Genomic DNA, 26,247 nt, shown 5'->3' on the forward strand with positions numbered 1-26,247 from the left:
CGGAGTCCTCCACTACGGCGTGCCTCGATCATAACCAGAAAGTGGTTTTGGCACGTAAAACCCCATAATTTAATTTTTTAAAAAGAATAAATCACTCCCAGTCAAAAGATGTATTCGTTGTCTGTCCTTCAATAATAATAATAATAATAGTAATGCCTACATATACATAAATGCGTCAATTGAGGTAAAAACCACCACGGCTTCGCTGCACATCCTTCTTCACAGAATGAAGGGGCTGATTAATTTCTTTTTCTTTCGTTTTTCCTTTTTTTTCTTTTTTGTAGAGCGCAGCGCCCGTTCCTACGGTGACCGCGGGCGTTCTGCCTCCTAACCAAGCGAATGAGCACAGCGAAATATAAGAGTGAACGAGGAGCGCAGCGAGGGATGAAAGAGGCGAGGAGGAAGTCGGAGGGGGAGCAGGAGGAGGGTGAGGTGGCGGAAAGCAGAGGAGGAGGGTATGGCGAAAGGTTGAGAAGAAAGGCGTTTAATGCGGCGACGATGGCTACGAGATGGCGCCAGAGTAGCGCGTGTCGTTTTGGGAGCTCTGTGGGCGGCGGCTGCTGTGAGTCGCGCCCACGCGTCACCCATGCGCTGCCTCTCGCGATTTCTCGATTAGCGAGGCAGACGCGCCACACTTCGCTCAGTTTGCAACGTGCCGCACGAGACCGGCTGTCCGCGACAGCAGATAAAGAGTGAAACGAAAACACGTTAGAGCTGCGCCCAAATCTCGCATTAGCGAGTATCCTATACTCGTCGGTGAAATTTTAACGCGACAGCTTCAAGGGTCCCGTGTCGCAGAAATACTGGTGCCGACGTCGGGGGGAGTTGTCCGTGAGCGAAGATTCCCGTACATATACTTACGTATATGCATGTATATGTCACGCTTTGCTATATGAAATGCGGTACATGCGGGTTATATTGCCACACCATGTCTTACATTCTTGACAAAGCTATGTTGAGAATCACAGCCCACAAACAAATGTCATGAAACACCAACAGCGCATGCCTTTCCATTTTAAATCTTCTCAGACTTGGATATTAAAAGTGCGAAACAATAACACAAACCTGAAAATTATGTTGTTGTTTTTTTTTGGGGGGGGGGGGGGGAAGCGCGGCTGTGCACTACCTCCGGGGTCGGCCCACGAACAAGGCCGCGTTTATACCAGAAGGCTCGCCTTCGTGCATAGCATTCGCCGCCAGCGTTTCTCGGTAAACATTGCGGTTACACAAGCTGCAGCTGCTGGAAAGCGCAAGCAGCAGTCAAAGCGTCCTCCCTTCTTTTTAATTTCTGAAGCTTGCTTTCAGGCATAATAAATGCACGGTTATCAATACACCAACAATTTTCTTTTTCTGTGCAGGTAGCCCAATAGAGAACGGTAGTAAATGCCATTTATCCACAGTTCTACGTCGACAGAGCGTCCAAGGCGAAAGCCTTTTATGCGAAGCATATTACTAGAGCTCAACCCAGCTCCTCAGGCGCGGCGGTGTCGCCTTCAATACCACGTGACACCGTGACGTCACGACAGAGGAGAAACGGGGCTCCAACTCGCGCCGTCGCCTTCAAGGCTGACCACGTGACACCGTGACGTCACGACAGAGGAGAAACGGGGCTCCAACTCGCGCCGTAGCTCGCGGCGTCGCGGCGGTATATAAGCAGCTGCGCTTGCCTCTGCTAGACACTCACGAGGCGAGATGCCTCCTGGAGACAGAGCTGCTCGTTGGAATGAGAAGCGAAGGTTGTGGCGTGCTACAGAGACTGTTTCTAGGTGGCTTTGCTACGGCGCAGCGACTACGCGCCCCGCATCGGACGCGGTGAGCGTCGAGCAACGCAGCGTTCGGCGCGACAACGAAATGTGCGCCTGAGCAAGCGCCGCACGCCTGAGCCGACGCCGACGACACCGGCTTTTCTGCGACACGAGCTCCTTAACGCTGTCGCGTTAAAATAAAGGCTAGTATGCTTCGCATCCTGGGCTTAACCTTAGCTAAGCCACAGCCAGTTTTTTGGAAGCATTGCCAGCTATGCATGCATCAAAGTATATAAGTGGTTTTGATCAGGTGTTCCCAACGGTGCAGACGATATTCTGGCGACGCCCCAGGATGCTATCGTTGGAAGAGCAAGGACTAAAAAAATATTAATTACGGGGTTTTACGTGCCCAAACCACTTTCTGATTATGAGGCACGCCGCAGTGGGGAACTCTGGAAACTTCGACCAGCTGGGGTTCTTTAACGTGCACCTAAGTACGCGGGTGTTTTCGCATTTCGCAAAAGTTTTACGTGCACGTCGAAGAACTCCACGTGGTTGAAATTAATCCGGCGTCCCCCACTACGGCGTGCCTCATATAATCAGATCGTGGTTCTGGCACATAAAACCATGATCACTAATCTAATTTTACCAACTTCAATGCACCTTGCTCTAATTTGTACCAACCTTAATCGATCTTAATCCACCTTAATCCAGTTTTGGGGAGTAGGACCGACGCCGTGGCTGTTCACCGCGGGATTCCGCAGTGTGAGCCGCAGCAGGTCCAGCACCGGGAACGTAACGTCATCCCTTGGTCACGTGAGTTTTGTTGCCACCCGCTGTTAACGCCGGACCCTCGCCAGATTTTGCGCTTCATGGGGCATATAAGGCTTTCGCCTTAAAAAAGGTGTCAGACTAGTGCGATACTCATCAACACAAAATTTGAGCGCTTGAGGCGAAGAATTCGACACCGCGGTCACAGCACCGACTGGCAGTGTGCCAGAGCCGTCAGCGCCTTCGCAGATCGAGGGGCAGCATGGGAACGCTGGCATGATGAACGGCATCGGGGCCAACTGTGGAAGAAGACCACGACGAACGCGCGAGCATGGGCACGAGTGCGTTCGCGTGGTTACGACGAGGGACGGCGACGCTCAACCCAGGAACAGGCGGTTCACGAATAATTACAGCTGTCAGGAGTTAAGTCTTGACAGCGACGCCCAGGGTGCTCCAGAGGGCATTGTGCGCATTCGACGCGGTGTGGTCCAAACGAGTTTCTCGCGTCTCTTCTCTGCCACGTTCCTCCCATGTATATACACGCTCTGAACCGCTTCCCGACGCCGTGTGCCGGACAGCAACACCCACAGCAGCAGCAGTGGGAAAGTTGAAGAGGCAAAGAAGTGAAACGACCTTACATTCGGCCTTTTATTGCGATAGCAACTATATGCACACTCCAGGCGCATTTCTGCCGTCGGCGTCGCCGTAATGTTCCATCGCCGTATGCTGTACGTGCGAGTGAAACTTTCTAAAGGTCACCCCACGGTCACGGCTCAATTTTCGGCGCGAAAGGGAGCAAAGCGGGGAGGAAGCGCGCCGTCTTACGTCGCGCAAGAGGTACCGGGGCGAGGGGTGGTACGGGGTGGGGGAAGGGGTCGTTCAACTCCGGCGGCTGCTGCGTACGGCGCAGCCTCCCTTTCTTGAAAGCGATCTGCCATGTGGACAGAGTGCGGGGCGCCAGAGTGCTGCTACCTTCGTGTGCGCTGTCTTTTCGCCGCTTAATTCGCGTTGAAGCGAGAGGTAGCACGAAGGTCAGTTCGCTCGCTGTTGCTGCCGCGTTTCCTCACTCCAGCGTTTTGACAGCGAGTTTCCGCGGTCATCGAGTGATCCGAAGTGATCCAAGCCGAGTGAGGTTGCCGAAGAAGAATCTCTTGACCAGTGTACTTTTGCCGTACTTCTGCATAGATGAAGTCCTGTGACTGCATTCTAAACGAACAATCCGATCAAAACAAATCTGGCCTTAATTGGGTCAGTTGGCTGGATATTTTCAGCGATGATCGTATTAACAAGCATTACAAATAGCACGAGCAGTTTTTTTTTCTGTTCTAATACCACGGTCACTACTATTAAACAGGGGGGACCGTTTATGAACAATCAAAACAACATAAACCTCTCAAATAGCGGAAGAAAATCGGCACGCGCGCGATCGCCGCGGTAAAGCGATGTCACGTGATCCCAATTTTGACGCAAGAACGACTGCAGTGCCAGCGTTTCCAGTAGTCGCATACGCGCCCAGTATTATTCTCCCCAGTGAGGAGACAGCGACACCCAAGGGAGCTCGCATCACGCGAGTGGTCCGTTTTCTTCATCCGATTGTAAATGAATGAAATCGAGACCCTTGGCTCCCCTTATTTTCACTCGTGGTTTATGGATGTCTTTCGTTTATCTACATTATTCAGTTTGTCACATTTGATCCAGTTGTCACCTTCTGTGTTATTTCCGTTCAGATTTGTACCCTTTGTGTGATTTGTGACAATTGCCCTACGATACAACACTAACCTACTCTTTACACCTCTGTAACATCAAATGCATGATCTTTTAGACAGCATTCATATATGCAAGTGACATTGCACTATTCTGTCTGGTGACTGGGAGTTTCCTTGAAAGAAACATGGCTCTAGCCAGGCCGATGGGCTACATGGTTAAGAAATCTATAAGATATATGTTTGGGCATGTTGTAAATAACAGTGTGCATGAAAATACATTATGAGTCCTGCCATTCGTTTGCTTTCTCCTGCACGTTGCATTTCTCCGGAAGTATTGCAACCTGCAAAGCTACAGCATGGTATTTTCCAATGTGCTACAGTACAGTTTCCAGAGAACTTTCTCAGTGCTCTGAACATAAAATGAGACCACACTGTGACTTCGAATTGAATTTAATAAGTTCTATTAACATGTAAACATGACATACACACACATGCATGCCGACATATTGAAGAAAAATAAAAGAGTGTCATGAGGAAGGCCATATAGCAAGTATATAACTGTTATTATGTATACAGCCCAGATTACTAAAAAAAATGCAAAATTTTACTGTTGAAAAGAAATGTCGAGGTTTCGATTTACAATGTAGTAGGTTCGAACAGTGACTAGTTTGCTGCCATTTTTGCAAGCCAGAGTTAGTTAGAAGTAAGTGTACACTGCATTAGTTGAAACGTTTTCCTGTGCCAAGACATATTATCACCAGTTGGCCGTCTCTTCCTGCTACAATGCAGGACAACAGTGCTTGGGAGATAAATAGATACCAGAGGTACAACATCTGTATATGTCACTGCCTTATGACAATGAATAAAGCAGAACTTTGCCGAGCAGAAGATAAAAAAAATTGCCATATAGCTATGTTAAATAAGTCCCTTGCGTGCATTTTGCCTTCATTCTGCCACACTTACTCACTGTAAAACCACTGTTTGCAAGTCACGTTTCCGTGTAAAGGCGCATAGCATTGTAAATGATGCATCGCCTCAACGTAAAAAGAAAAGCAAGAACAGATAGGTGCAACCCGTTTTGTTACTGTGGGAAGGGCGGTGAAAATGGTGACAAGTTCGGATGCAGTACACGTGCTGCTGCTGCTGCAAAATGAAAGGGCTCGAAATAAGATTCTACACATGTGATGTAAGTAGCTGCAGCTGTAGTAGTTGAAAAATGTACAACCCGGTCGCACGCAGAAGTCGGTCACCATCACTATGCGTCTGTCTCTCGCAAGCATTCTGAAAAATGTCGGCACCTAAGCCGTGTTGCGGCTTTGAGTGCTAAATATATTTATAAAGCGCTGCACACTTTGCAAATGGGAAGATAGCAACATGATGCACAGGCTGCAGTTCACTTAGCCAACTACAATGCAGACTCGTTTAAATGCTTTCGCATTTACAGGGCAAGGATCCGTTCCTCCACGTCTCTAAGTATCGACAGAGAAATGCTTGACGACAACTCTGGGGCCTCAACCTGACCTTTAAACTCCCAAGTTCTCTGGTGAATAAAAAAACAACATAAAATTTCATAAATTTCTTTGCCAATTTTCTGCATGTAGGCCTAACGTACTCATTTAAAAAAAAATGCAAGTTGTATGGTTTACCTCTTGTGTTAAATTGAGACATTATAGATGTAAGACCATTAACAGATAAGTTTTCTCAATTACACTGACATCTGCAATAACTTTCTCTACGCTCATGACAGCCCAAAGCTATCAGTTATTGGTGGAACGAGATGATGTGCTTGAGTGGTTACTGCAGAGCACGGCACAGTGCACCCGCAACAAACTGAATTCGTCCTTGACAACATCAGTGCAGCTGGCAGGACAAGTACAGCTTAGGCTTGGGGGTTTAAAGGGTTCAAGACTGAAAGTGCACCGAGAACTTTTGACAAGAGTGAGCTTTGCATGTGAACTTTGTCTACTGCTGCCTTTTATAGCAAATGTGCCCGTTTTCGAGAAACAGGACCCTCTAAAGCAACTGCTACAGGCGACACTGCCATTGCAGAATGCACGATTAGCTCCCACGTTGATCGCAGATCACATGCCACTTTAGTCGGCCTGAACTTCCTTGGGTGGCCCGTGAATAATGCTGCGCAGCTATTGCAGCAAAGCAATAGACCTGTGGCAGGTTCTAAAGAAGTACTGACATGAAATTTTCAACTTGTCAATTTTTTGTGGTGAATGAAGGTTCTAAACCTGAAAAAAAAAAAAATACTGGCAACCACCACAGCCTCCTAAATATAATTTACTACAATACTTGTTCTGATGAACCAGTTTTGGCTTCATGGATGCGAAAGCGGGTGCGTCATGATGACATGATGCGCTGGCTTGATCCATTCCTGCGACTGCTGTAGCTGCCACAAACAAGTGCGGTCAAATGAAATGCGTGCAGCACTACTGCTTATTTTAGGGCGAATAGCTTTCTTTGTCCCTTCTGCCTGTTTCTGTGGTTGGCTGGTTGGTGTCCTGAGGTCGGTGGTGGAAGCTTAGACTTTGCACAGACGTATAGGGTGTACGCGCGCAGTCAAGTTGTGTAGCGCGTTTGTTGCCGAATGTCAACTGTTATAGCTCTTTGAGATGCCGTTGCTGTCCGCCTATACCACCGCTACAGATGTGCTGGTTAATGGCTCTGCTCTCTACGGAATAACGCAACGAAACAACAAACCTAACCTGAATATCCTCACCAGGACAAATATATGCACTCAATCGCACCGTTCTTATAATAAAGCAAGCAGTTTTCTTGAAGTGTTGGGCAATTCGATTACAATTACAATCATCGTTGATAGTTCCAGCACACTATTTTTTTTTATGAGCAAGGTGATTGGGCGTAGTCTTACCACTACATAACGTCAGAAAATTTTGATCTGCTTGAAGGCCGTCACTACAACGCCAATGAGTCACTATAAAGCCTTTTACGTGCAAGAAGCGTTTGACATAATTTATACAACTTTGAAAATATATGCCAGTACTCCTTTAAGGAACAGCTACTGCAAAGGCAGCGCATAGACGAAGCAGACTAACACCTGCTGTCCATCTAGTATACGCTGCTGCCCACAAAACACAAGCAAACCCTGTAAATGCGAAGCATTTAGAAACCCTCTGAGAGGTCACGCAAACAGACAGTTTTTCTTTTTCGTTAGCTGCTCAACATGGATAATGACCGAGACAAAGAGGAGACAATGGGGTACGAAATGGGTCTGGTACAGCAAGAGCACATGCTAAGCTGCATAGAAAAAGCATTTCTTGAAAAGAGCACATAGCTACCGTCATGTACTCTTCTACCAGCTACCCAGGGTAGACTGTTAACTAAGTTCACAAGAAGACGTGACAGCATCACTGCGATGGTTGCCTTAACATAGCTGCCCAGTATTAACTCTAGTCCACTGTCTTTTAGCGTTTGTGTGTGCGATTTTCACAGCTCCCACCTCCTCCCAACTAGAAACTGTTTTATCGCCAATATTTGTTGCTTCCTACTCAGGCACTGAATGTTCAAGGTAATATGTGTACTCAAGTGGCAACAGCTCTGCAGCAAGCTTTTATGGCTGCTGCTACACACATGCTTGGAGTCTCTGGTTAATTGAACACCTGTGCAGTTCATCTGTCAAGACTGTTGATAAGACAAGTTGATAAGTCTTAAAAAAATGAGAGGGCAGGTCTTTTGAGGGCAATCAAATTAATTACAAGCAAATCAGTCAGGCAAGTCATTTAGAGAGTGCTCATTGCTGGGCAAAAGTCAGTCTCTGTTTTGTTTGTAGACTTGACAATACACGCAGTGAACTCTCTCGTTCAAAAGCTTTGATAACTAAGCAAATGGCCAAGTGGTAAGAACTCAACAATGGAAACTTCTGCCTAATAAAAACAGGATATCAATCGTTACTAAAAAAATGTTTTTTCAATCTTACAGGATAAAAAAAAAGTCAGCCGACTGTGACAAAAGTAAAGCTGCAGGTATACAGACGCTAAAAGTTATGTTCCCCAATCTCTTCCCATCAACATACAGACATGGTCCCCACAAACAGCAGCACAATTTGAGACAATTTTCTCGAACGTTACATACACCGGACGCGCCGAGTCAGCTTTACATTAAGAGCACCACACATGACAGGAACACTGCAATTGAGAAAATGCATTCCTATCCCTGCTGCAACGAGCTGTGCCTGAAACATGCAGTTTGCATTTTCTACCAGAAGACACGAGCTTCTCGGCAACACCGCAACGAATTTCATTCTTCTATCGAACCACACGCAACATCACATCACATGGAGGCAGCTCACAAATTCCATCTGCTACATGCAACTATATACCTGAAGATGCCTTCAAGGGTCTTTCATATGTAGCAACAATTGTAGGCCACACACCTATTCACTGCAAGACAGTCAAAGAGCAGCTCAAACTGTGAAATGCACTAAAAACACGATAGACTGCCTTAAAATTTGTACGCCCTTTTGCAAGTGGTTCGGTCCGAGTTTCCTTTCCTTTCGCATCAAACATGCAATAGCTGCACACACAATATAAGATACAATCTGTTAAGCAATATCGTAGTTTGGTTCACAGTCCTGCTGAATTTCTCGTTGTACACAGCTTGCGGACGTCGCCTCTTCGTCCTCAACCGCCGCCTGGCCATTTCGGGCTGCGACGGGTGAGGCCAACGTGGGAGGCGCCGTGGGCGCCACCTGCGACGGTGACATCTGGATGCGGAGTCTGACCGAGTCGACGACGTCCAGCAGGTTCTTGGCGTCGATGGCTAGAGCATGGGCAGAGCTCAGCATGCCGCGGCGGTACTCGGCGTCGAGCGTTGTCTTTGAGTATTTGATGGCCAGCTTCATGGCTTGCACCAGGTTGGCCATGTCCTTGCTCAGGACGCGATGAGCCATCTCCACCTGGTGAAGACGGCACGAAAGTACCACCTTTGGAGCAAGGCTTTGGCTGTTTAAACTCCAAATCATCTTATTGGATGAGATGTCGAGTTCGCCTCAGAGCTTCGAGGTTTTCGCTCAATTGAATATGTGTAAAATTAGCTTTCATAAAATCAAAATTTGGCTGTACTAAGTATGGCATCATAAATTTCCAATTATTTTCTCAGATTTTGGCTATTCTGGCACAGGAAAAGTAGTGATAGTTGCTAAATTGAGCCTTCGGTACACTTTAAAAGCAGCATAGCCCTTGATTACCTATAAACATTTAACTCGACACAAGTAGACACTGGCAAATTCCATGACGTCATGGCAGCCCAATGCAGTAACTTCAGCGTAGCATGCCCATAAGTATTTATTTATTATTATTTTTTTGCTTTTTTGGTGTACAAAGCCTCATCTCACAGATAACAGTGGCTGTTTTGCTGTTTCAGGGGTGTAATATACTAACACAGCTGGACTTTATCCTCTCTAGCGTTTCATACAAGGTAACATTTGAAGAATAACTTTACATATCCATTCGTCATGATTAGTGCTCAATTTGTATTCCACCCAATTCCAAGTGTGTGTGTCATGTGCTGCACATATTTTTGATTAGCTCTTAAACTGGCCAAGCTTTTTGGTGTGCATCACCCTGTAAAGAGCAGGGCATAGGCACAACATACCAGTGAAGCACGTAGCAAGAGACTGCAAATAAGCTCACCTCCTTTTTGGACCATAGGGGAAAGAAAGTCATGAGATCATCCACGCTGGCCAAAAGGCTTCGCAACTCCAAGCCAACATTCTGCAAAGAAAAAGCCATCATGATCATCAAATTTGGTGCTGTGTAGCTCTGTATACCGTGCACACATGTGTAATCTGTGTACATATTTAGCCATCCTGCATGAAGAAATACAGCTCAGGATCATTACAGTAATGCCAACTGATCAAGGCAGGAAAAGAAACCATTACTGGTGCCAAGACCTGCCAAGAATGGCAGGTCTGGGTATGGCTAATGACTGCAACATTAACCGAACCAACAAAGTCGCATCTGACATAAGAATACCTTTGTTATATCCGACACTCACTACAAGAGCATAATTATAACATGCAATATCAGCAAGAACCAGTTAAAATTTACTTACTTATATTCATGTTTGTTGTATTGAGGTTCTGACTGTACCACATAATACCCCACCCCACTGTAATGCCTCAACATGCGTGATGAGTGAAAAGCAAAAAGGCCTGCCAACAATTGTATATGAAACATTTGTAGACAAGCCAGTGAGTACCGACTATCTGGTTCAGCTATAAGAGCATGCAATGATATCGCCTACAGGAACCTCAGAAAAAGTTGCTTACTCACCAACAACAGCACAAACAACAGCCCATCTTAATTCCTTTACACAATCTGCCAAACAGATTAATCTTCCCATCAGCACCATAGTTCATGCTGATCCTGCACATTTTAAGTCTGCCACTGAAACACTTTTTCCCTGATTACGTCATCTGCTTGTAGTATCTGCAGCATCTTTTTCACTATGTTTCTGCTGATGCCTTACTGTGCTTATAGAATTTTGTGGCTCTTTATTTACCTGTATCGTACCTGTTAATAATGCCTCTTGATTTGCTGTTTTATACCTGCTAATTTGTTACAGCCTATTTTTTTACACAATGAATACCCTATTTGTCTATTTCTGTACAGTAGAACCTCAGTGCTACGTTCCAGAAGAATAAAATGTGAGAAAAAACGTACTAAGTGGGAAAACAAACGATCCGAAGGCACCGAAAAATTCGGCACACTCATCTGTAGTTGACGTCTACGTAAGGCGAAGTATTGTGCGAAAAGTTGCAACTAGAGACCCTGACACAAGCCGAGCTGGTGGGGCCCGAGCAGCCTCGCTATTCCTATGCTCCTCGCTATTTACATACCTATCACCATGCATTCCAGAGTAATCGCTAGTGCTCTCATAGATTCGAGATTGTTAGACAAAAACATGTTGCCACCAACTGGCAGAAACCTTCATGAAATTTCAAATACAGCGAACACTGAGTGATGACATGATAGCAGTGATAGTTCGGTGAAAAAAGTAACTGACAAAAATGGAAAAATAGCACCACACACAAGGCAATACGTATTATCATGTAGCGACAGTGAAAAACCAGAAAGTGAGAAGGAAGAGTCAATCTTTTCATTGGGCAAACTTGTGCCAAGGAAAGAAAGCGTCAATCAAAAGGCTATGACTGTGGCAAGCACAGTCATTGTTTATCAACTTCATCTTGTGGGTCATGGTTATCTACTGTTTATACATGTCCCACCGTCCACTCCAGAGTAATCACTGGCGCTTGCACACATTCAAGAACGTTTGCAAACACCATTCGCAAAGTGCACTCCGTCTGATTACACATGTCGCTTTCACTATAGATCTGGTGAAAAACATTCATGAAAGTTCCTTTACAGCAGATGTTTCTAGCACTAAGCGATAACTTGATAAGTGATAATCTGGTGCAAGGCAGTCACTGGCAAAATGTAAGACAATACACGCATGGCAATACCACTGGGACCACTGTTCAGCTCACCTTGACCAAGTCTAGGTACTCTTCCGCCCTGGCCTCAGTGACTCCCTGGGAAAGCTGCATGACCGAACGGACCACGCGGGTGGTGCATTCGTACACGTGGTCGTTGGTCCGGTCGGTCTCCAGTGTCGGAGGCTGTGCTGCTGGCATCATCTCTGGCTTGGGAGGTGGATATGGCTGCGACTGCTGGACAATGGGGCTTTTCTGCATTTTATGGGGGATTTACAAGTGCTCGTAATTTGTTTCTCAATATACCATTTCACATGCTGTCAAATCACCAGGAGCTAAAATCTGTTTTTCCTGAAACCTGCTCCAATAACATTCAGAATGACTCCGCAGTATAAACTGTTCACAACATATAAATGCAAGCCACTACGAAAAGAACAGAGGTTGGCTTTCTTAATTGCTTGAAGCACCCCTCCATGTAGCATGCTGTTATAATGTACCGCTTACGAAGCTGTGTCCTACTATTATGTATGCATGTGTATTTGAAGTGTGGTAGCACAAATGGCAGCACAGGCCATATTGTGCCAATTTATGCACTATGGATATTATCAGCAAACATTTTTCGTTATTTTGTGTTTATGGTGTGTTCAAACTTCACTTAGGTAACGTGTTGACTTTAAGAATCTGAAAGTTTAGGTAACCTGTTCACCCTAACAAGCTGCAAGCCCTGTTACAGCGAATTGAAAGATTATCGTTGAGTATAAGTAGGCTGGGTATCGCAAAACAAAGTGTTGGTGAATATCTTTGCCAAGCGCTGCCTTTTGCTGTTTCCCGTCTATGAAAACTAGGTGCAAACATCAAAATTAGAAAATAATACTAGTTGGTCAGTAATAACCTGTCAGTAGAGTTTGCTGCAACTTGCTCAATACACTTTGCATATTCTTGTTGGAATGGAAATGTGAGTAAGCCCTTTTCTTCTAGTACGCAGTTTTATAGTGTCTTTGTTGGCAACTGCAGACGTGGCTTGGTACGACAGAGACGTGAATGCTTCAACAAAAAAACACTCAACAACGAGCAAAGCACACAGGATGCATGCCAAATGTTAAACAAGAAACAACGACACTTACAGGTTTCTTATCTACCATGGAGTATTCTAGTGATCCCATGGAAACTTCCTCTTGGTTGAGTGGTCCTGGGCTTGTTACAACTGTGGGAAAGAGAAAGACAAGTGAAAATGTCGGTTAAAAGAAATTCTGAGGTTTCAGGAAGCAAAATTAAGCTCTGATTATGAGGCACACCCTAGTTGAGGACTTTGCATTAATTATGACCACATGGGGTTCTTTAACGTGAACCTAAATCTTAAGCACATGAGCGTTTTTTCATTGTGCCCCCATTGAAGTATGGCCATCGTGGCCGTGATCAGATCCACGAGCTCAAACTCAGCAGCGCAACGCCGTAGCTGGCAAAAAATCCTGCTCACAGACAGCACTGTAAGACTAAGGGCCTCGTCATACATAAAGTTAAAGGCCAAATGTAGCTGTAATAAAATTTCACTTTGGATACAGTATTGGTCACGAAATGAGTAATATACACTAGTAAGGCAAACCTGACAAAGCCAGACGGCTGCTAATTGTTTAATTTTCTTATGAACAGGCTTTAAATAGCACCTAAACAGATAACACTTGCGCCTTGTGGTTAGTGGATATGATGCGAATCCCAGCACATGGCCTCCAAATTATTCAGTGTGCTGGGGCACTATCCGATCTTGGTGGTCATGCTGAGCTACTGCATTGGTTTTCATCATTTCCGATGAGCAGTAATGGTTTTGTATCAAAAACGTTATGGCACAAACTCCATCGAAAAAGGCTGCTTCTGAAAGCTTTTAGTAATAGTATCAGGCATGTTTATTTTCTCTGCGCCAAATTTTTTAAGATTGCCTATGGCAGATAACACAATACTTATCCTGGAGCTAAATTACTCGATGAGGCAGCTATTACTTCTATGAGAACTCAAAAGGCTTAAATGAGGAATTAACATGATGACTCTAATCAACATTTTAATTAATTACTTTACGGCACATATTTAAATTTACAAATGGTAGCTGGTGAGTTTGCAAGATGTATCCACTTGCAACGAATATTCGGGACTATACCAGTTTCGAGATATTAATTTTCAGTGTCGAATAAAATGCACTGATGTTCCAGTTACTATTGTGCTCAAATGCATAAAACAGCGTTTTCTTTAAAAAAAGTTCAACAATGACCATTTTTACTGCAAGTTTGACAGCGCATATCTTGAAACGTTAAAACAGTGCCATCTTTGGAATTCATTCCAAGTCGATATGCCTTGCAAACTTACTAGCTACAATTTGTAGATTGAAATATGTGCCATACTGTAATTAATTAAAAAGTAAGTTAGCATAACTATCTTAATTAATCAGTTCAGCATTTTCATCTCTCGTAGAAGCAATGGCCAACTCAGCGAGCAAATTTAGGCTCAAGGGCTAGAATTGTGCTATCTGCCGCAGGCAACGTTTAAATGTTTGGTGCAGCTAAAAAAAAAACACCCCATATTACGATTCGCTTGCATTCCAAAGAAAAGCTTTTCATGGAGGCTGCTGTATCTATGCTATCTGAAACTAGGCTTTTTACATGGTCAAATATTTTGGTGCAATTGACCTTTAAAGTTAACTTCATTTACCTGGTTAATTCAATAACAGCACTTGCATATAGCACGACAACAAACATGCACAAACTAGTATTATTCCCTATGATGTCACAGAGCTGACACTTTGAAGGGTAATGAGAAGGTTTAAAACAGTTACCCGGGGATGATGGGCTGGTACCATTCGTAATGCCTATGCTCCCTGCATCAGAGGTATCACTGCACGACGCACGAGGGCGATTGGGTGTAGTCTGGAATGAAACGGCACGTGATCAGACACTCTCTTCAAGGCATGGTTTCTTGCGTTAAACCTCATGCGCAGAAAGAGCTGCAGCTGATTTACTGACGTCACAAAGGGGACACCAGCAGTGACTCAGCTTGATCAGTAAGACACAGGTTTTCGAACTTTAGCCATAGGGGAACCCCCACCTGGCTTTTCCAAAGCATCACATAACCCTCACGTTATGATCCACTAATTATGCAAGCAGCAATGAGAGAGTTAAGCTAAACATTTTGCCTGTCTCATTAGGTGATTAATTATGAGGTTAACAGTATATATAAAGTTGCACTCTGCCACCATTCATTGTTTAACCATGGACAGAAGATCCAAGTTGGCCCCTAAATGTGGGGCTTAATATATCTAGCTTCTTTGTTGCAGATGTTATATCATAAGCAATGAGATATTTGTTTTATTTTATTATTTTGTTGAATACACGACCACAAACAGCTTGGCACATTTAGTGCAGTGCACTAAACGACGCAAAGCCCACTATTAAAATGTCCAAGAACAGTACGAACACCTGGACATCTAAATTAGGCTGGTTAAACAGAAACACTGAAAGCAGCGTACCTATGAGTGCAATGCCTCAATCCGTAAGCAACTGGTATGGCTGCACTGGTGCAGAAAGAGTGTAAGGGGCACTTGTACTGGGCACTCAGACGCCAAACAGGGGCAAAGGGTGCAATCCATGGGTTCCGCAAATCCCCTCTCAGAAACAGGGGTGCTGTACCAGACATCGTTAAATTCCACCATGTTGTTGAATTCCTACATCTCGGTGCTCTGAGCCAATAAGAGAGGGTGTAGCAGCCCTATCAGTCATTGGAACCGACATGATGGTGGAATTTGGCAGTGTCCAAAGGCTGGTATAATGTACCGATTCTTCCCACTCTATTTTATGCCACACATATCATCCATCGTTCACGACCGGCCGATCCCATTTATAACGCGGGACAAGTACCGCTATTACCAGTGAGAAAGTGCAAAAATGAATGGCATTGGAACAGAGTGATTACATTATCCCACCCCAGAACAGCACCCCAAGCCAGCGTTATGTATGCAGACACAGAAAGGAAGCACTAAAAATATGAAGCACAGCGCCGTTTCATAATACAGCGCCATCTTCTTGTGTGGGTTTGCTAAGTCCACGTCTTTAGCACTGTCCTGTTTCAAGATGAGGAGGTATCTTAGCAATAATTTTCACGTTAGCCCACTTCAAAAACTCCTGAATTATGAACCTCCTTCGATCTCACATAGCAAACATCGTAAAAAAAGTAGTGCTGCCTCAAAGACAGAGAAATTAGCCAACTAGCCAATGCTTGTTTGCTAGCTATTCTGCAGCGACAGCTCCCACGTTGGCTGCATTGAAGCACCACACCGTCAGCTTTCATCGCCACAGCCATACAAACCCCCAACTGAGCTTCAACATGACGCCAAGAAAACCCAATGAGAAAAACAAAAATAATAGATAACTGGCGACATAAAATTGTGCAAATAAGTTTCTGTGAGTGAATGTGCTATATATACAAGGAAACTTTATTTTGTAATCATTGATAATAGGGAGTTTTGAAATAACGCAACAAAGCATCTTTGCATAAGCAAAACCACACATAGTGCTTGCACTCTTTTGTATCCTCCTCTTACATTCATTTGCACACCCCGCAGTTTGTGTTCCCCAACCTCGAGTGTGCAAGATCTAAAACTCTCTAATTACATTTCAAAGCAGGAATTTGGGACTCTGGCTCTTCGTTGACCAACATTTGATACTGCGCACACTGCCGCACACCAGCTTTCAGCGCCATACTAAAGTGGCTGTGTTCTGCATTTCATTTTTTTGTGTGTTCCATTTCTTAAGTTCTTGTGCCGTTGTTTTTGCTGTGCTACACTACATGCCATTCCTTTTAGCAGCTTCACTGTACAAACAATGCGCCAGTTGCTGGCCTCACTGGAAGGGGGTCGAAGTGGGTCGCCTCCTGACTCAGCCACCTCGAGTCTTCCTCTGTCTCCCGCTGCTGCATCTGCAATTTCATCTCCAGGAGCCGCTGTTCTAGGGTGTCGTTGTCCTGCACGAATTCCCAGCGCCACAAACACACACCATCATGCCATGCACCAGCTGAGTTCCTTGTTCAAGGATCACAAGTTAGCACAGATAAGAACAATGTTCACAAACAGGTTTACGCTTACAATTCACATTCAAGTTTATGCTCATGTTAAATGGATCTTATTTCCACGCAGCTTGATAAATGACACTGCATACCATTTGTATTTCCGAATGCAGCATAGCTGATTGACTTGTGAGGTTTTAACATCTCACTTCAACACTGTGGCTATGAAAACGCTGTTAACCAGGGCGCCAACTTATTACTGACCACCTGGCATTCTTTAACGAGCACCTAATTTCAAGTACACTACTGTTCTTGCATTTAGCTCACATCATATTATGGTATGACCACCACAGCCAAGGACTGCACCCACGGCTTTGTGGTTGGCAACGCAGTGCGATGGCCACTGAGGCACTCTCACCAGTTTTGAATGAGTAGTTGGCGATGCACAATGCCGACTGCTTGTTGCCAACACCATCCCTGCTTTTATGTGCTTTCTCATTTTTGAGCAAGAGCGATAACAGGATCCAAAGTGACTCGATTTTTTTCGTTGGTTACAAGAGACAGACGACGAAGACAGACAAAGCATACGAAAAACTAATTGTTATGTTTCACTGAAATATCAAACTAATCAGGAAAAAAATGAAATTAAAATAAACAAAAAGACAACTTGCCGGAGGTGGGAGTCGCACCCACATCTTCCGCATTTACGCATGCAGTGCATTATCAATTCGGTTACCACGACAATCACCCTCTCGTCCACTTTCGTGGGTATTTGTGTATGCATGCAAGATTAGCACTGGGAGTGTTAACCAGTGCCACTCACAACCAAGGCAGTGGATGTGGAACATTTTAGCTTTGCTGGTTTAATTTTTTGTTTTCTTCATATGGTAATAACTCTTCTTTTTTTCACTCATGTGGAATGACAAAAAGTTAAATTCCGGGCTTTTACCTGCCAAATCCATGACTTGATTATGAGGCACGTTGTAGTGGAGGTCTCCACATTAATTTTGAACACTTCTGAGTTCTTTAACGTGCACCTAAATCTAAGCACACAAGCATTTTTTTTTAATGTAGCCCCCATTGAAGTGCGACTGCCACGGTCTCAACCAAAACCATGACCTCTAGAGCTCAGTGACAAAACAGCATAGCCAGTAAGCTGCCACGGCGAGTCGCGTGGAATGATGAACAGCAGCGGGTCATGTGAAACGATAAAGTTATTTGCCATGGCTGTCCTGTAGAAAGCAATCAAATGTTGATGCGCCCATGTTTCTAGCTACGCCTCTACCACCTGCACTTTCTTATAGAGAGCTTATGAAAGCGTGCAGAATTGTCGATTCAAAACACGTCGATGCAATATAAGTTTACGGGACAAGAGTCCCACAGCAAACACGAATTTAAGGCATGGCATTTCCAATTTAATGAATTGCTGTGTAGGGGGCAATAATCCCCACAGATTGAAACTTTGAATTCATAGTTCTGTGCTTAGGCATCGCAGGAATTTGGCATTCTAGCAGATCCTTTGTCCTGTAACCTTCTTTCAGCTGAATGAACTTTCCACCTTACTAAGAAAAGGAGCATGTGTGCTCAAGCTGAGGTTCCTGCAGAAGCACAGATCTAGACTTTACTCACTTATGATTGCTATGCAGTTCTTTCACTGAAGAAGCCTCATCATGGGGCTATTTTTTTAGAACAGGATTAAGGAAAGCTACCAGGTTGAAGGGCTAATTTGGCACTCCCACCCAAAATGGCGCACCATTTACACAAAATCCAAATCTAAAGGTAACCCTCAAACCTCAACAGAACAAACTTAGGTATAAAAAATTTTTAAATATAACAAGTATATCAAATTTTGCTGGCCATGCTTCATTTTAATCGACACACTATTGCTATAGTAGAATCGAATGTGCAAATACACAAGACAATATTGGTTACAGCAAGGTGAATATTTGTTCCCTCTTCACTCGCGTCTCAATATCTGTATTTCGAGACCAATAATGTCAAATTCTCAGCAAGAAAAACTTGGATCTGGCACATGCTAGACACGCGTTAGCATATTGGCCAGTGGCCTGTCTTAGCTGGCTTGCAGCTGACAAGACAATGTGCCGGACAATCTTATGCAATCACCTTGGTCGCATGGTATGATTGCATGGTTGCTATTAATGAGAAGGCGGAGCGCCATTTATACTTTGATCACATTTGCACACTACATACCGGCACGGCAAGCCGCCAATGGGCCATCAAAATGAATAGGATAGCCTTTGATGGCATGTCAAAGGCGTCAGATGCTTGCATTTCTTTAGCAAAGACCAGATCTTTTTTTTTTTTTTTTTACCAATGTCAGCGTGTGTGTTTATACGGGTATTGGATATAACAAAGGTACATTTCTATGAGATGCAACTTCGTGATGGTGAGGTTCAACTGTATAAGCAGTCATCATCTCAGTAGCAGCCTCACAAGCCAGGCCACTTAACAAAAGCCAAGAAACAGAAAATACCACACAAAAAAAGAATGGCACACAACAAGAGAACACAACGTCAATGGTGTGCAGGAAGCAAACTACAACAGCTACACAGCGGGCAAATGCAAACACTCGCCTCACAAGCTGGCTTACTCTCATGCAGCCACAAAGGCAAAAACCAAGATCAGCTTTATCAAATCAAGTTGGGAGGCTCACCGGGCTAACGATGATATGGGAACATGCCAAGGATATGGAGACTACAACACATACAGCAGAGAGGCAAGCACTAAGTATGGGAAGGGCACGGCCGAGCAAGCTGGTGAAAACCAATTGTGACATACCACGAGGTTGTCGTAACTCTCCTGCTCAAGGACGAGGTCCTGAAACGGGTAGTGAACAGCATCAGTGGAAGACAGACAGACTTAAGGTAGTGGAGGCCATTCTACAAACTACAAATGTTTTTCAAGGATTAAGGAGGCAACAGTTAGTAGAGCTCCTATGAGTATGAGCCAACTGTGAATTATGTGTAAGTGCTAGTCTCCGATGGTTAGATTTACAGCACAAAGTTTATGTCATTATACTTGTCACCAAGAGATGGCGCAGTTGTGGCTCAAATGAAGAGCCACCTGCTGGTGACAGATGTAACTGCTCTGGCTATAAGAAATATTTTTGTTACTAAAAAACATCCCCATGTTTTTCTGTGAATATATGAGAACTGCATCTTGTTATAGTTCATACTTCTCAAATTAACAAATCTCTTATTTTTCTGTTACACTTGGATCACTATGTGTATCTAAAATATGTGCATATTGTGTACGCACACTGAGTAAAGCATTCATCAAAAAGAATCCGCGGGTATAGAGTTGTCTACATTTTTGTTCTGACAACTTTAGAACAAGATTTCATGCTTACGGCTGCTTTGTTTTCACTCAAATTTTACAGAAAGATGGTATTGCTTGGTCCCCGTCAATTAACAGAACACATGACATTGTTGTTTACCTGATTTGTTTAAATTTTTACTCACTTACAGGTGGCAAATCCTTGCCATGTGTATGCGGTTTGCTCTTTCGATGGAATGCTAGCTTTCTTTTCTCTTTGACCAACTAATCAAGCTACAAACTGAGCAAGTGATGTGGTCACACTGTTTAGAGCTATACACTATAAAAGACAAACTTAAGAGCCATGACAGCTAACAGTTAATAACATCCAAATTTCGAGAGGGGAGGGAGGGGGGAAGGGGGCTGGGGTTAGAAAACGTCACACAAACGAAGGGAGATGAGCTCCCCGACTGCAGAGATGAGGCCATTGACCTGTGAGGCGAGGCTTGACCTTTGACCCGCTGCTCCCGCTGACACGGCAGCGCCCCCTCGAGGGGACGCCGATGAAGACGTTGTGCTTCCTGCCATGCTACCCCCCGTCGTGCTGCTGCCATCGGCATTGCTGCCGCCGCTCCCCAGAGCACTGCCTGGGGCGCTCGGGGCGCCACCACCACCACCGGCTAGGTCCTGTACCGTGAATGTGTTGGTGGGCGAAGCAGGCGCCACGTAGGCCCAGGCCGGGGGCAGGCTGCCATCGTTCTCCTGAAGCAGCTGGGCCAGGACCTCGGGCGTCTGGGCCACGATGTAGGTGCCCACGGTCGGGGTCGGCGTCTGCGCGCGGCTCCCTCGGTCGACGGGGTGCCGGGAAGGCTGCGACACGATTCAGAGAGTCCTGGCACAATTGCAAAGGCAGCGCAGGCGTGCGAGCATGTGAGAGAACAAATTCGGAAGACGTAAGCTGTTCAACTGTGTCCGCAATGAGAAGAAGCAAAGATAGTGGCTAGCACAAATGGCGGATGCGAAATCAGATACCGCAGCTTGGACGCAGCCCTTCCCAATATATACCAGGTTATCTATTTTCATTCACTGCTGTTGCATGCACAGACTGTTTCATAAGCATCTGCAATACCGCTGCTCACCTTGGGTGGTGGCTCATCAGATCCAGAAGAACCTGCAACATGAGCAAAATGATATTTGTGTTTTAATAATAATAATAACAATAATAATAATAATGATGATGATGATGATGATGATGATGATGATGATGTGAAGAATAAGAATACTAATCTATCTGCTACACTATTCTTTGTTACTTCCTTGTGGAGTAAAAAGCACGAAACAATGTGACAAAGAAACACCTGGACAGGAAAGAGCATCCAGAAACTCTTTCTTGTCCAGACATTTCTTCGTCACATCATTTAGTGTCTTTTGAACCACAAGGAAGTATGAACGTAGCTAGCCCAGGAACAGATATCATTTGTCACTTCCATTTAGGACCAGTGACTTGTCGTAGAACCAGCACGAAACAGCTTGAAAATTTTATTTTTTCCAGAACTATCAGCTACTTGTTGACGGCCAAGACATAGGTGCTATATTCTAGTCCTAAGTCACTGTTTCCTAATGCAAAGAACAACCACAATAACAAAAAGAAGGCCAATAGGTAAAAAGTCAATATAACAAGCGAGCTGCTAATGACAATAACAACAACAAAAAAAAAAACTGTATATGTCAAGTGATAAGACCTTGATTGCCGAGCAATGGGACAGGCAAGAAAAGACCATAAAAATGTATAACAAATGATATATCAATATCAACACGGGTCAATGAAATACACTGTGTGCCATAGCAGTGGATACACAGTAGATAAAGCTGAATCGACACCCGACAAGCTTGTACCGGCCAAGTTTGAAGTTTACTTTTTTACGACACCGGTACACTGAAAAATTGTATGAGTGGCAAAGATAGTGTCCAAAATGAAAAAAGAAAAGGTAGAGGCGTTTCAGAGCCCACACGGGGGTTCCTTGGTCACACTCCTTGCCACTCTTTTTCTTGGTCACTGACCATACAAGTTCCTTGGGTGTGATGAAGGAACCGATATGGGCTCTGGAACGTCCCTAACTTTTTTCATCTTTCAATTCTATCAGTGACTGCAATTTTACCTTCACCGACCAGACAAATTTTTGTCAATCCCTTGATTGCTTCTGCTAAAGAAGTAGCAACATCCGGTGGGAGGAAGCTCCAATCTTAAAGGAAAGACTATCATGCTCGAAGGCTGAGCGTGACACAACTTACCCCAGGACATGGCCTGCACCCGGCGGTTCTCCCGCCTCATGGTGTCCTCCAGCTGATGCCGTTCCTCAGCCAGAATTTCACTGCGAACACGACACAATTCACAAGCATCTTAACTTTCACATTTTTCTCCACTTCTCCAAGCACCAGAAATGCAGCCTCTAAACAATCCGCCGGAAAGCCCAATGTGACAGTGCATATACGGCACAGTTCCTTAATGCCAACTGTGTCTTATGACTGCTCATAGGACAGAAACCCTCATCGGGGTGAAAGCCAGTCTGCCTAGTTTCCACAGCTGCTGCCCCGAGAGGCTCCGTCTTTCTCAGCGCAGAGGTGTCACCAAAGGGGCAAAGCAAACAGCCGTCACCAATTGCCTATGCTTTCCTCAGACTCTTGGTGTCTGCTTGAGCCGGCCTCACTTGCTTTTGCCACTAGGGCCCGTATTCTCGATAAACCCCTTTAGGGCATACTTTCACTTTTGCTTGACATGGCTTTCGATATCAATAATTTTCGTGGTAGCTAAATGGTCACAGCACCAAAGCTCCCTCTAGTTATTTTTGTAGGAAACTCCATGGGTGTAGCATCACACCTTGAGTGAAGTACAGCTACTTACGAATTCATGTGGGAAAAGGAGAAATGTGTGCTTCCGCACTGGTGCCTTTGAGTTGACACTGAAAGCACCCAGCTGCAAAATTAGTGCAACTCAAGAATTGCCATGCAGCATTCTTAAGGAATAATGACTACACTTCGCTCAATGGAAGGCACAACAATACCCTATGTGCATAATCAATGTGTCACGACTCTCGAAGAAAGATAAACATTTGAAGCCTTCGCTTAGCGTTCCAGTGCATTCAATGGCACACTCTGGACTGGAGCACACTACTTTAATTGGTAGCTGTGATCGAAAACAAGAAACGTAACTCTGATGCCACCGCCTAAAATGGTTAGTGAAAGGTGAACGCTGTAATCAACTCCATCGAAAGTGTTTCCTCAAGGCTTTCATTAAAAAAGAGACGCTGCACCTATCTTCACTCTACTCCTGAATGGCCCCTACTAGTGGGGGACGGCCCGCTTAAAGAGGATGGCGTGCCTAAAGTGGTGAAACTTTCACATCTGGCTTCAAGAAAGTGATCTTCCATCTAAGTCCGCTTGTTTGCCTAAATACATACAGCCACACTACACTCTCCATGGCCATGCTCACGGTTCCAAGGTTCAGGGTGGGGTCGTCATTCCTCACCTGAGCACCTGCTTGACATCGCGAAAGCAGGGTCGCTTGGAGGGTTCGTAGGACCAGCACTGGGACATCAGGCTGTACAGGCGGGGAGGACAGTCGGGAGGAAGCGGCAGCCGCTCGCCGTCCTCGATGCGGCCAATCACGTCATTGTTCTTGACACCCTGAAAGGGCTTGACGCCCAACATCAGGATCTCCCACATGCACACACCTGCAGAGACAACAAGGTCGTGTTTTGTCCTCGGGGATGGCTCCAAAGAGACTAAACGATCGCTGCTTGAATCGAGCCAAAAGTGAAACCAAATATTTATTTCAATATCTAAACGGCATCAAACATAAGCTATAACTAGACAGAAATACTGTGAAGCAGCAGTCGAGGCAACGTTTATGCAGTTGCGCGGAGAGACTTGGCAAACACCCAGCACAGCACATGATGATGATGAGGATGATGCATTATCATCTTTGGGACACTCTTCTGGACATTTAGCTGTACATTTGGTAACACAATAAAATGATTTGGTATGAGATAATTGTATAATAAGTGCCCACAATAATTGCCATGCATTTAAACAAACAAATCGATACTATTACCTTTCCTTCTTCCTTTCTTTCCCAATATCGCAGTTCCACACTCTCACATCATAATACTCTGCTATCTTCAGTCAAACCATAATTAGCCACTGCACACGTGCAAATAAATAAATAAATAAATAAATAAATAAATAAATAAATATGTGACATGGAACTCCTCAGCTTGCATTAGCTAGCTCTTGACAAATTTGCAAGCTTGTTTACAAACAACCTTGTTTAACATTGGGTGATGCCTATAAACTGAAAAGTTGTATCTTTCATCATGCTATCTTTTGCTGTGTTACAGTTCCCCCACAAGAACCACTTTGACATGCTTTTTTCTTTCATGGGGGGGGGGGGGGGAGCTGGGCGCAAGGGGGGTACGGGAGAGTGGCGAATGCTTTCCATCACTCCTGATCATTTGAAGCACTATCCTTCTCTACCACCCACATAGCCACAGCCGCTGTGAACTTCGATACATCCTGCTCAATCCTCTACTCTCATGCATGTCAAAGGGTAGAAAGTAGCATTTAGTAAATTAAAGAGACGGTGCTGCCACTCAAACGAAGACTTCCAGTTTTTCTCAAGCCTCAAGCTAACAGGCACTTCTTTTACTTTCCTACTTAAAAGCACTTCCGTAGTATCCAGTACCAATCAGCTTTGCTAACAAAATTATTAGCTTCAAATGCTCTTGATTAATTAATTAATTAAATTATGGGTTTTTACGTGCCACAGCCACCATCTGATTATGAGGCACACAATAGTGGGGGGACTCTGGTTTAATTTTGACCACCTGGGGGGGGGTTTAACAGGCATCTAAATCTATGTATACCAGCGTTCTTGCATTTTGCTCCCATCAAATTATGGTTATCAGGGCCGGGATCACACCTATAACCTCGAGCTCGGCAGCGCAACGCCATAGCCACCAAGCTACTGTGGTGGGTAACAGCTCCTGAGGCTCCTCAGTGAACCAACAGCAGCTGCCAATTCGGCAGCATACTACTGCGTTATCAGGTTCTGGTGAGAATTCGTACTGATACACAGAAGCACGACATAATGAAATAACTTCGATCGGTGCCGCGAAAGGGGCATGGCTCACCAAACATCCAGACGTCGCTGGCGGCTGTGAAGCGCCTGAAGTTAATGGACTCCGGTGCCATCCACTTGATCGGCAGCTTCCCGCGAGAAGCCTTGTAGTAGGAATGATCCTCCACCCAGCGGGACAGGCCAAAGTCCCCCAGCTTGACACAGTCGTGTGATGACACCAGCACGTTTCGCGCTGCTATGTCCCTGCACCATGGTGTCGTGTACACTCAACACGCGCAGACTCCACATTTTGCAGGTATTGATGCCCTGCTCACATTGTGTGTGACCGATGGATTGATTGATTGATCGGTCGATCTATCGATTCACAGGATTTACAGCGTTTGTAGTGGAATTCGCGGAACAGATTCAAGGTTTGTCAAGGACTTGCAAGGCAGAGACAAACAATTTTCATGAATCAAAGCACCATCATTTTTAGTAGCCTTAAAAACAAAATGCTGTATTGCACAATGAGCAAAAATTAAAAGAAGATTAAAATACACAAGGAACAAAGGAAGTGCTTTTTCGCACAGACCATCAATAGCACACATTTCTTTTCAAAGCTTGCCCTGATCAAATGACTCTTGTCGATTACATACAAACTTAATTAATGATTATTTACGTTTAGATGTAACACACAAGCCACAGCAAATTTGGAACAGGACAAGATGACACAGTGTTTATAGATCAGTGACTTTTTCACCAACTTTGCTGTTGGCCATGTCACCTGCTTCAGGAACTTGTCTAAACAAACTTGTTCGAAGCAACTACCTCTCTCTGGCATTCTTTCACAATCAGAAGACTTCCAACAGAAGGCTCAGGGACCATTAATGGAAAGATTTTTTTTTCAACATGATTTATCTTTTGTTAAATCTGATGCAACATTCCTGAAATTAAAAAACAAGCCCAAATTCACAAACATTGCAAAAAATTTGGAAGCGTTGGCAGGTATGGCGATGTATTGTGAAGGTTGTGGGTTCGGCTCCCACAGTACCCAAATTTCGGAAATGCCTAAAGTACCGTCGTCAATTGCGTGTCGGCTAAAGCTTCAAAGTTGTGCCGCTTTAGTCG

General features: G+C 44.6%; 1 protein-coding gene across 3 annotated transcripts in view; it reads right to left on the minus strand.

Moving 5' to 3' along the window:
* Window positions 1-4,654: 4,654 nt before the first annotated feature.
* Window positions 4,655-26,247, minus strand: part of Fak (protein tyrosine kinase 2 Fak) — an 83,761-nt gene continuing 62,168 nt past the window's right edge. For 2 of the 3 annotated variants that reach the window (XM_070540094.1, XM_070540093.1), the window contains exons 18-29: window positions 25,193-25,383; window positions 23,530-23,734; window positions 22,296-22,375; window positions 21,143-21,174; window positions 20,496-20,873; window positions 19,527-19,565; window positions 16,569-16,685; window positions 14,506-14,596; window positions 12,809-12,888; window positions 11,739-11,939; window positions 9,883-9,963; window positions 4,655-9,146 (exon numbers count right to left, since the gene is read on the minus strand). In XM_070540094.1, coding sequence (XP_070396195.1) covers window positions 8,793-9,146; window positions 9,883-9,963; window positions 11,739-11,939; window positions 12,809-12,888; window positions 14,506-14,596; window positions 16,569-16,685; window positions 19,527-19,565; window positions 20,496-20,873; window positions 21,143-21,174; window positions 22,296-22,375; window positions 23,530-23,734; window positions 25,193-25,383 — 1,849 coding nt within the window. In that variant the 3' untranslated portion in view covers window positions 4,655-8,792. The remainder of the gene's footprint in view (window positions 9,147-9,882; window positions 9,964-11,738; window positions 11,940-12,808; window positions 12,889-14,505; window positions 14,597-16,568; window positions 16,686-19,526; window positions 19,566-20,495; window positions 20,874-21,142; window positions 21,175-22,295; window positions 22,376-23,529; window positions 23,735-25,192; window positions 25,384-26,247) is intronic. The other variant, XM_070540095.1, reaches the window with a different exon arrangement.

This window comes from Dermacentor albipictus, chromosome 6 (assembly GCF_038994185.2).
Source record: "Dermacentor albipictus isolate Rhodes 1998 colony chromosome 6, USDA_Dalb.pri_finalv2, whole genome shotgun sequence".
In the NCBI taxonomy this organism is placed as follows: Eukaryota; Metazoa; Arthropoda; class Arachnida; order Ixodida; family Ixodidae; genus Dermacentor; species Dermacentor albipictus.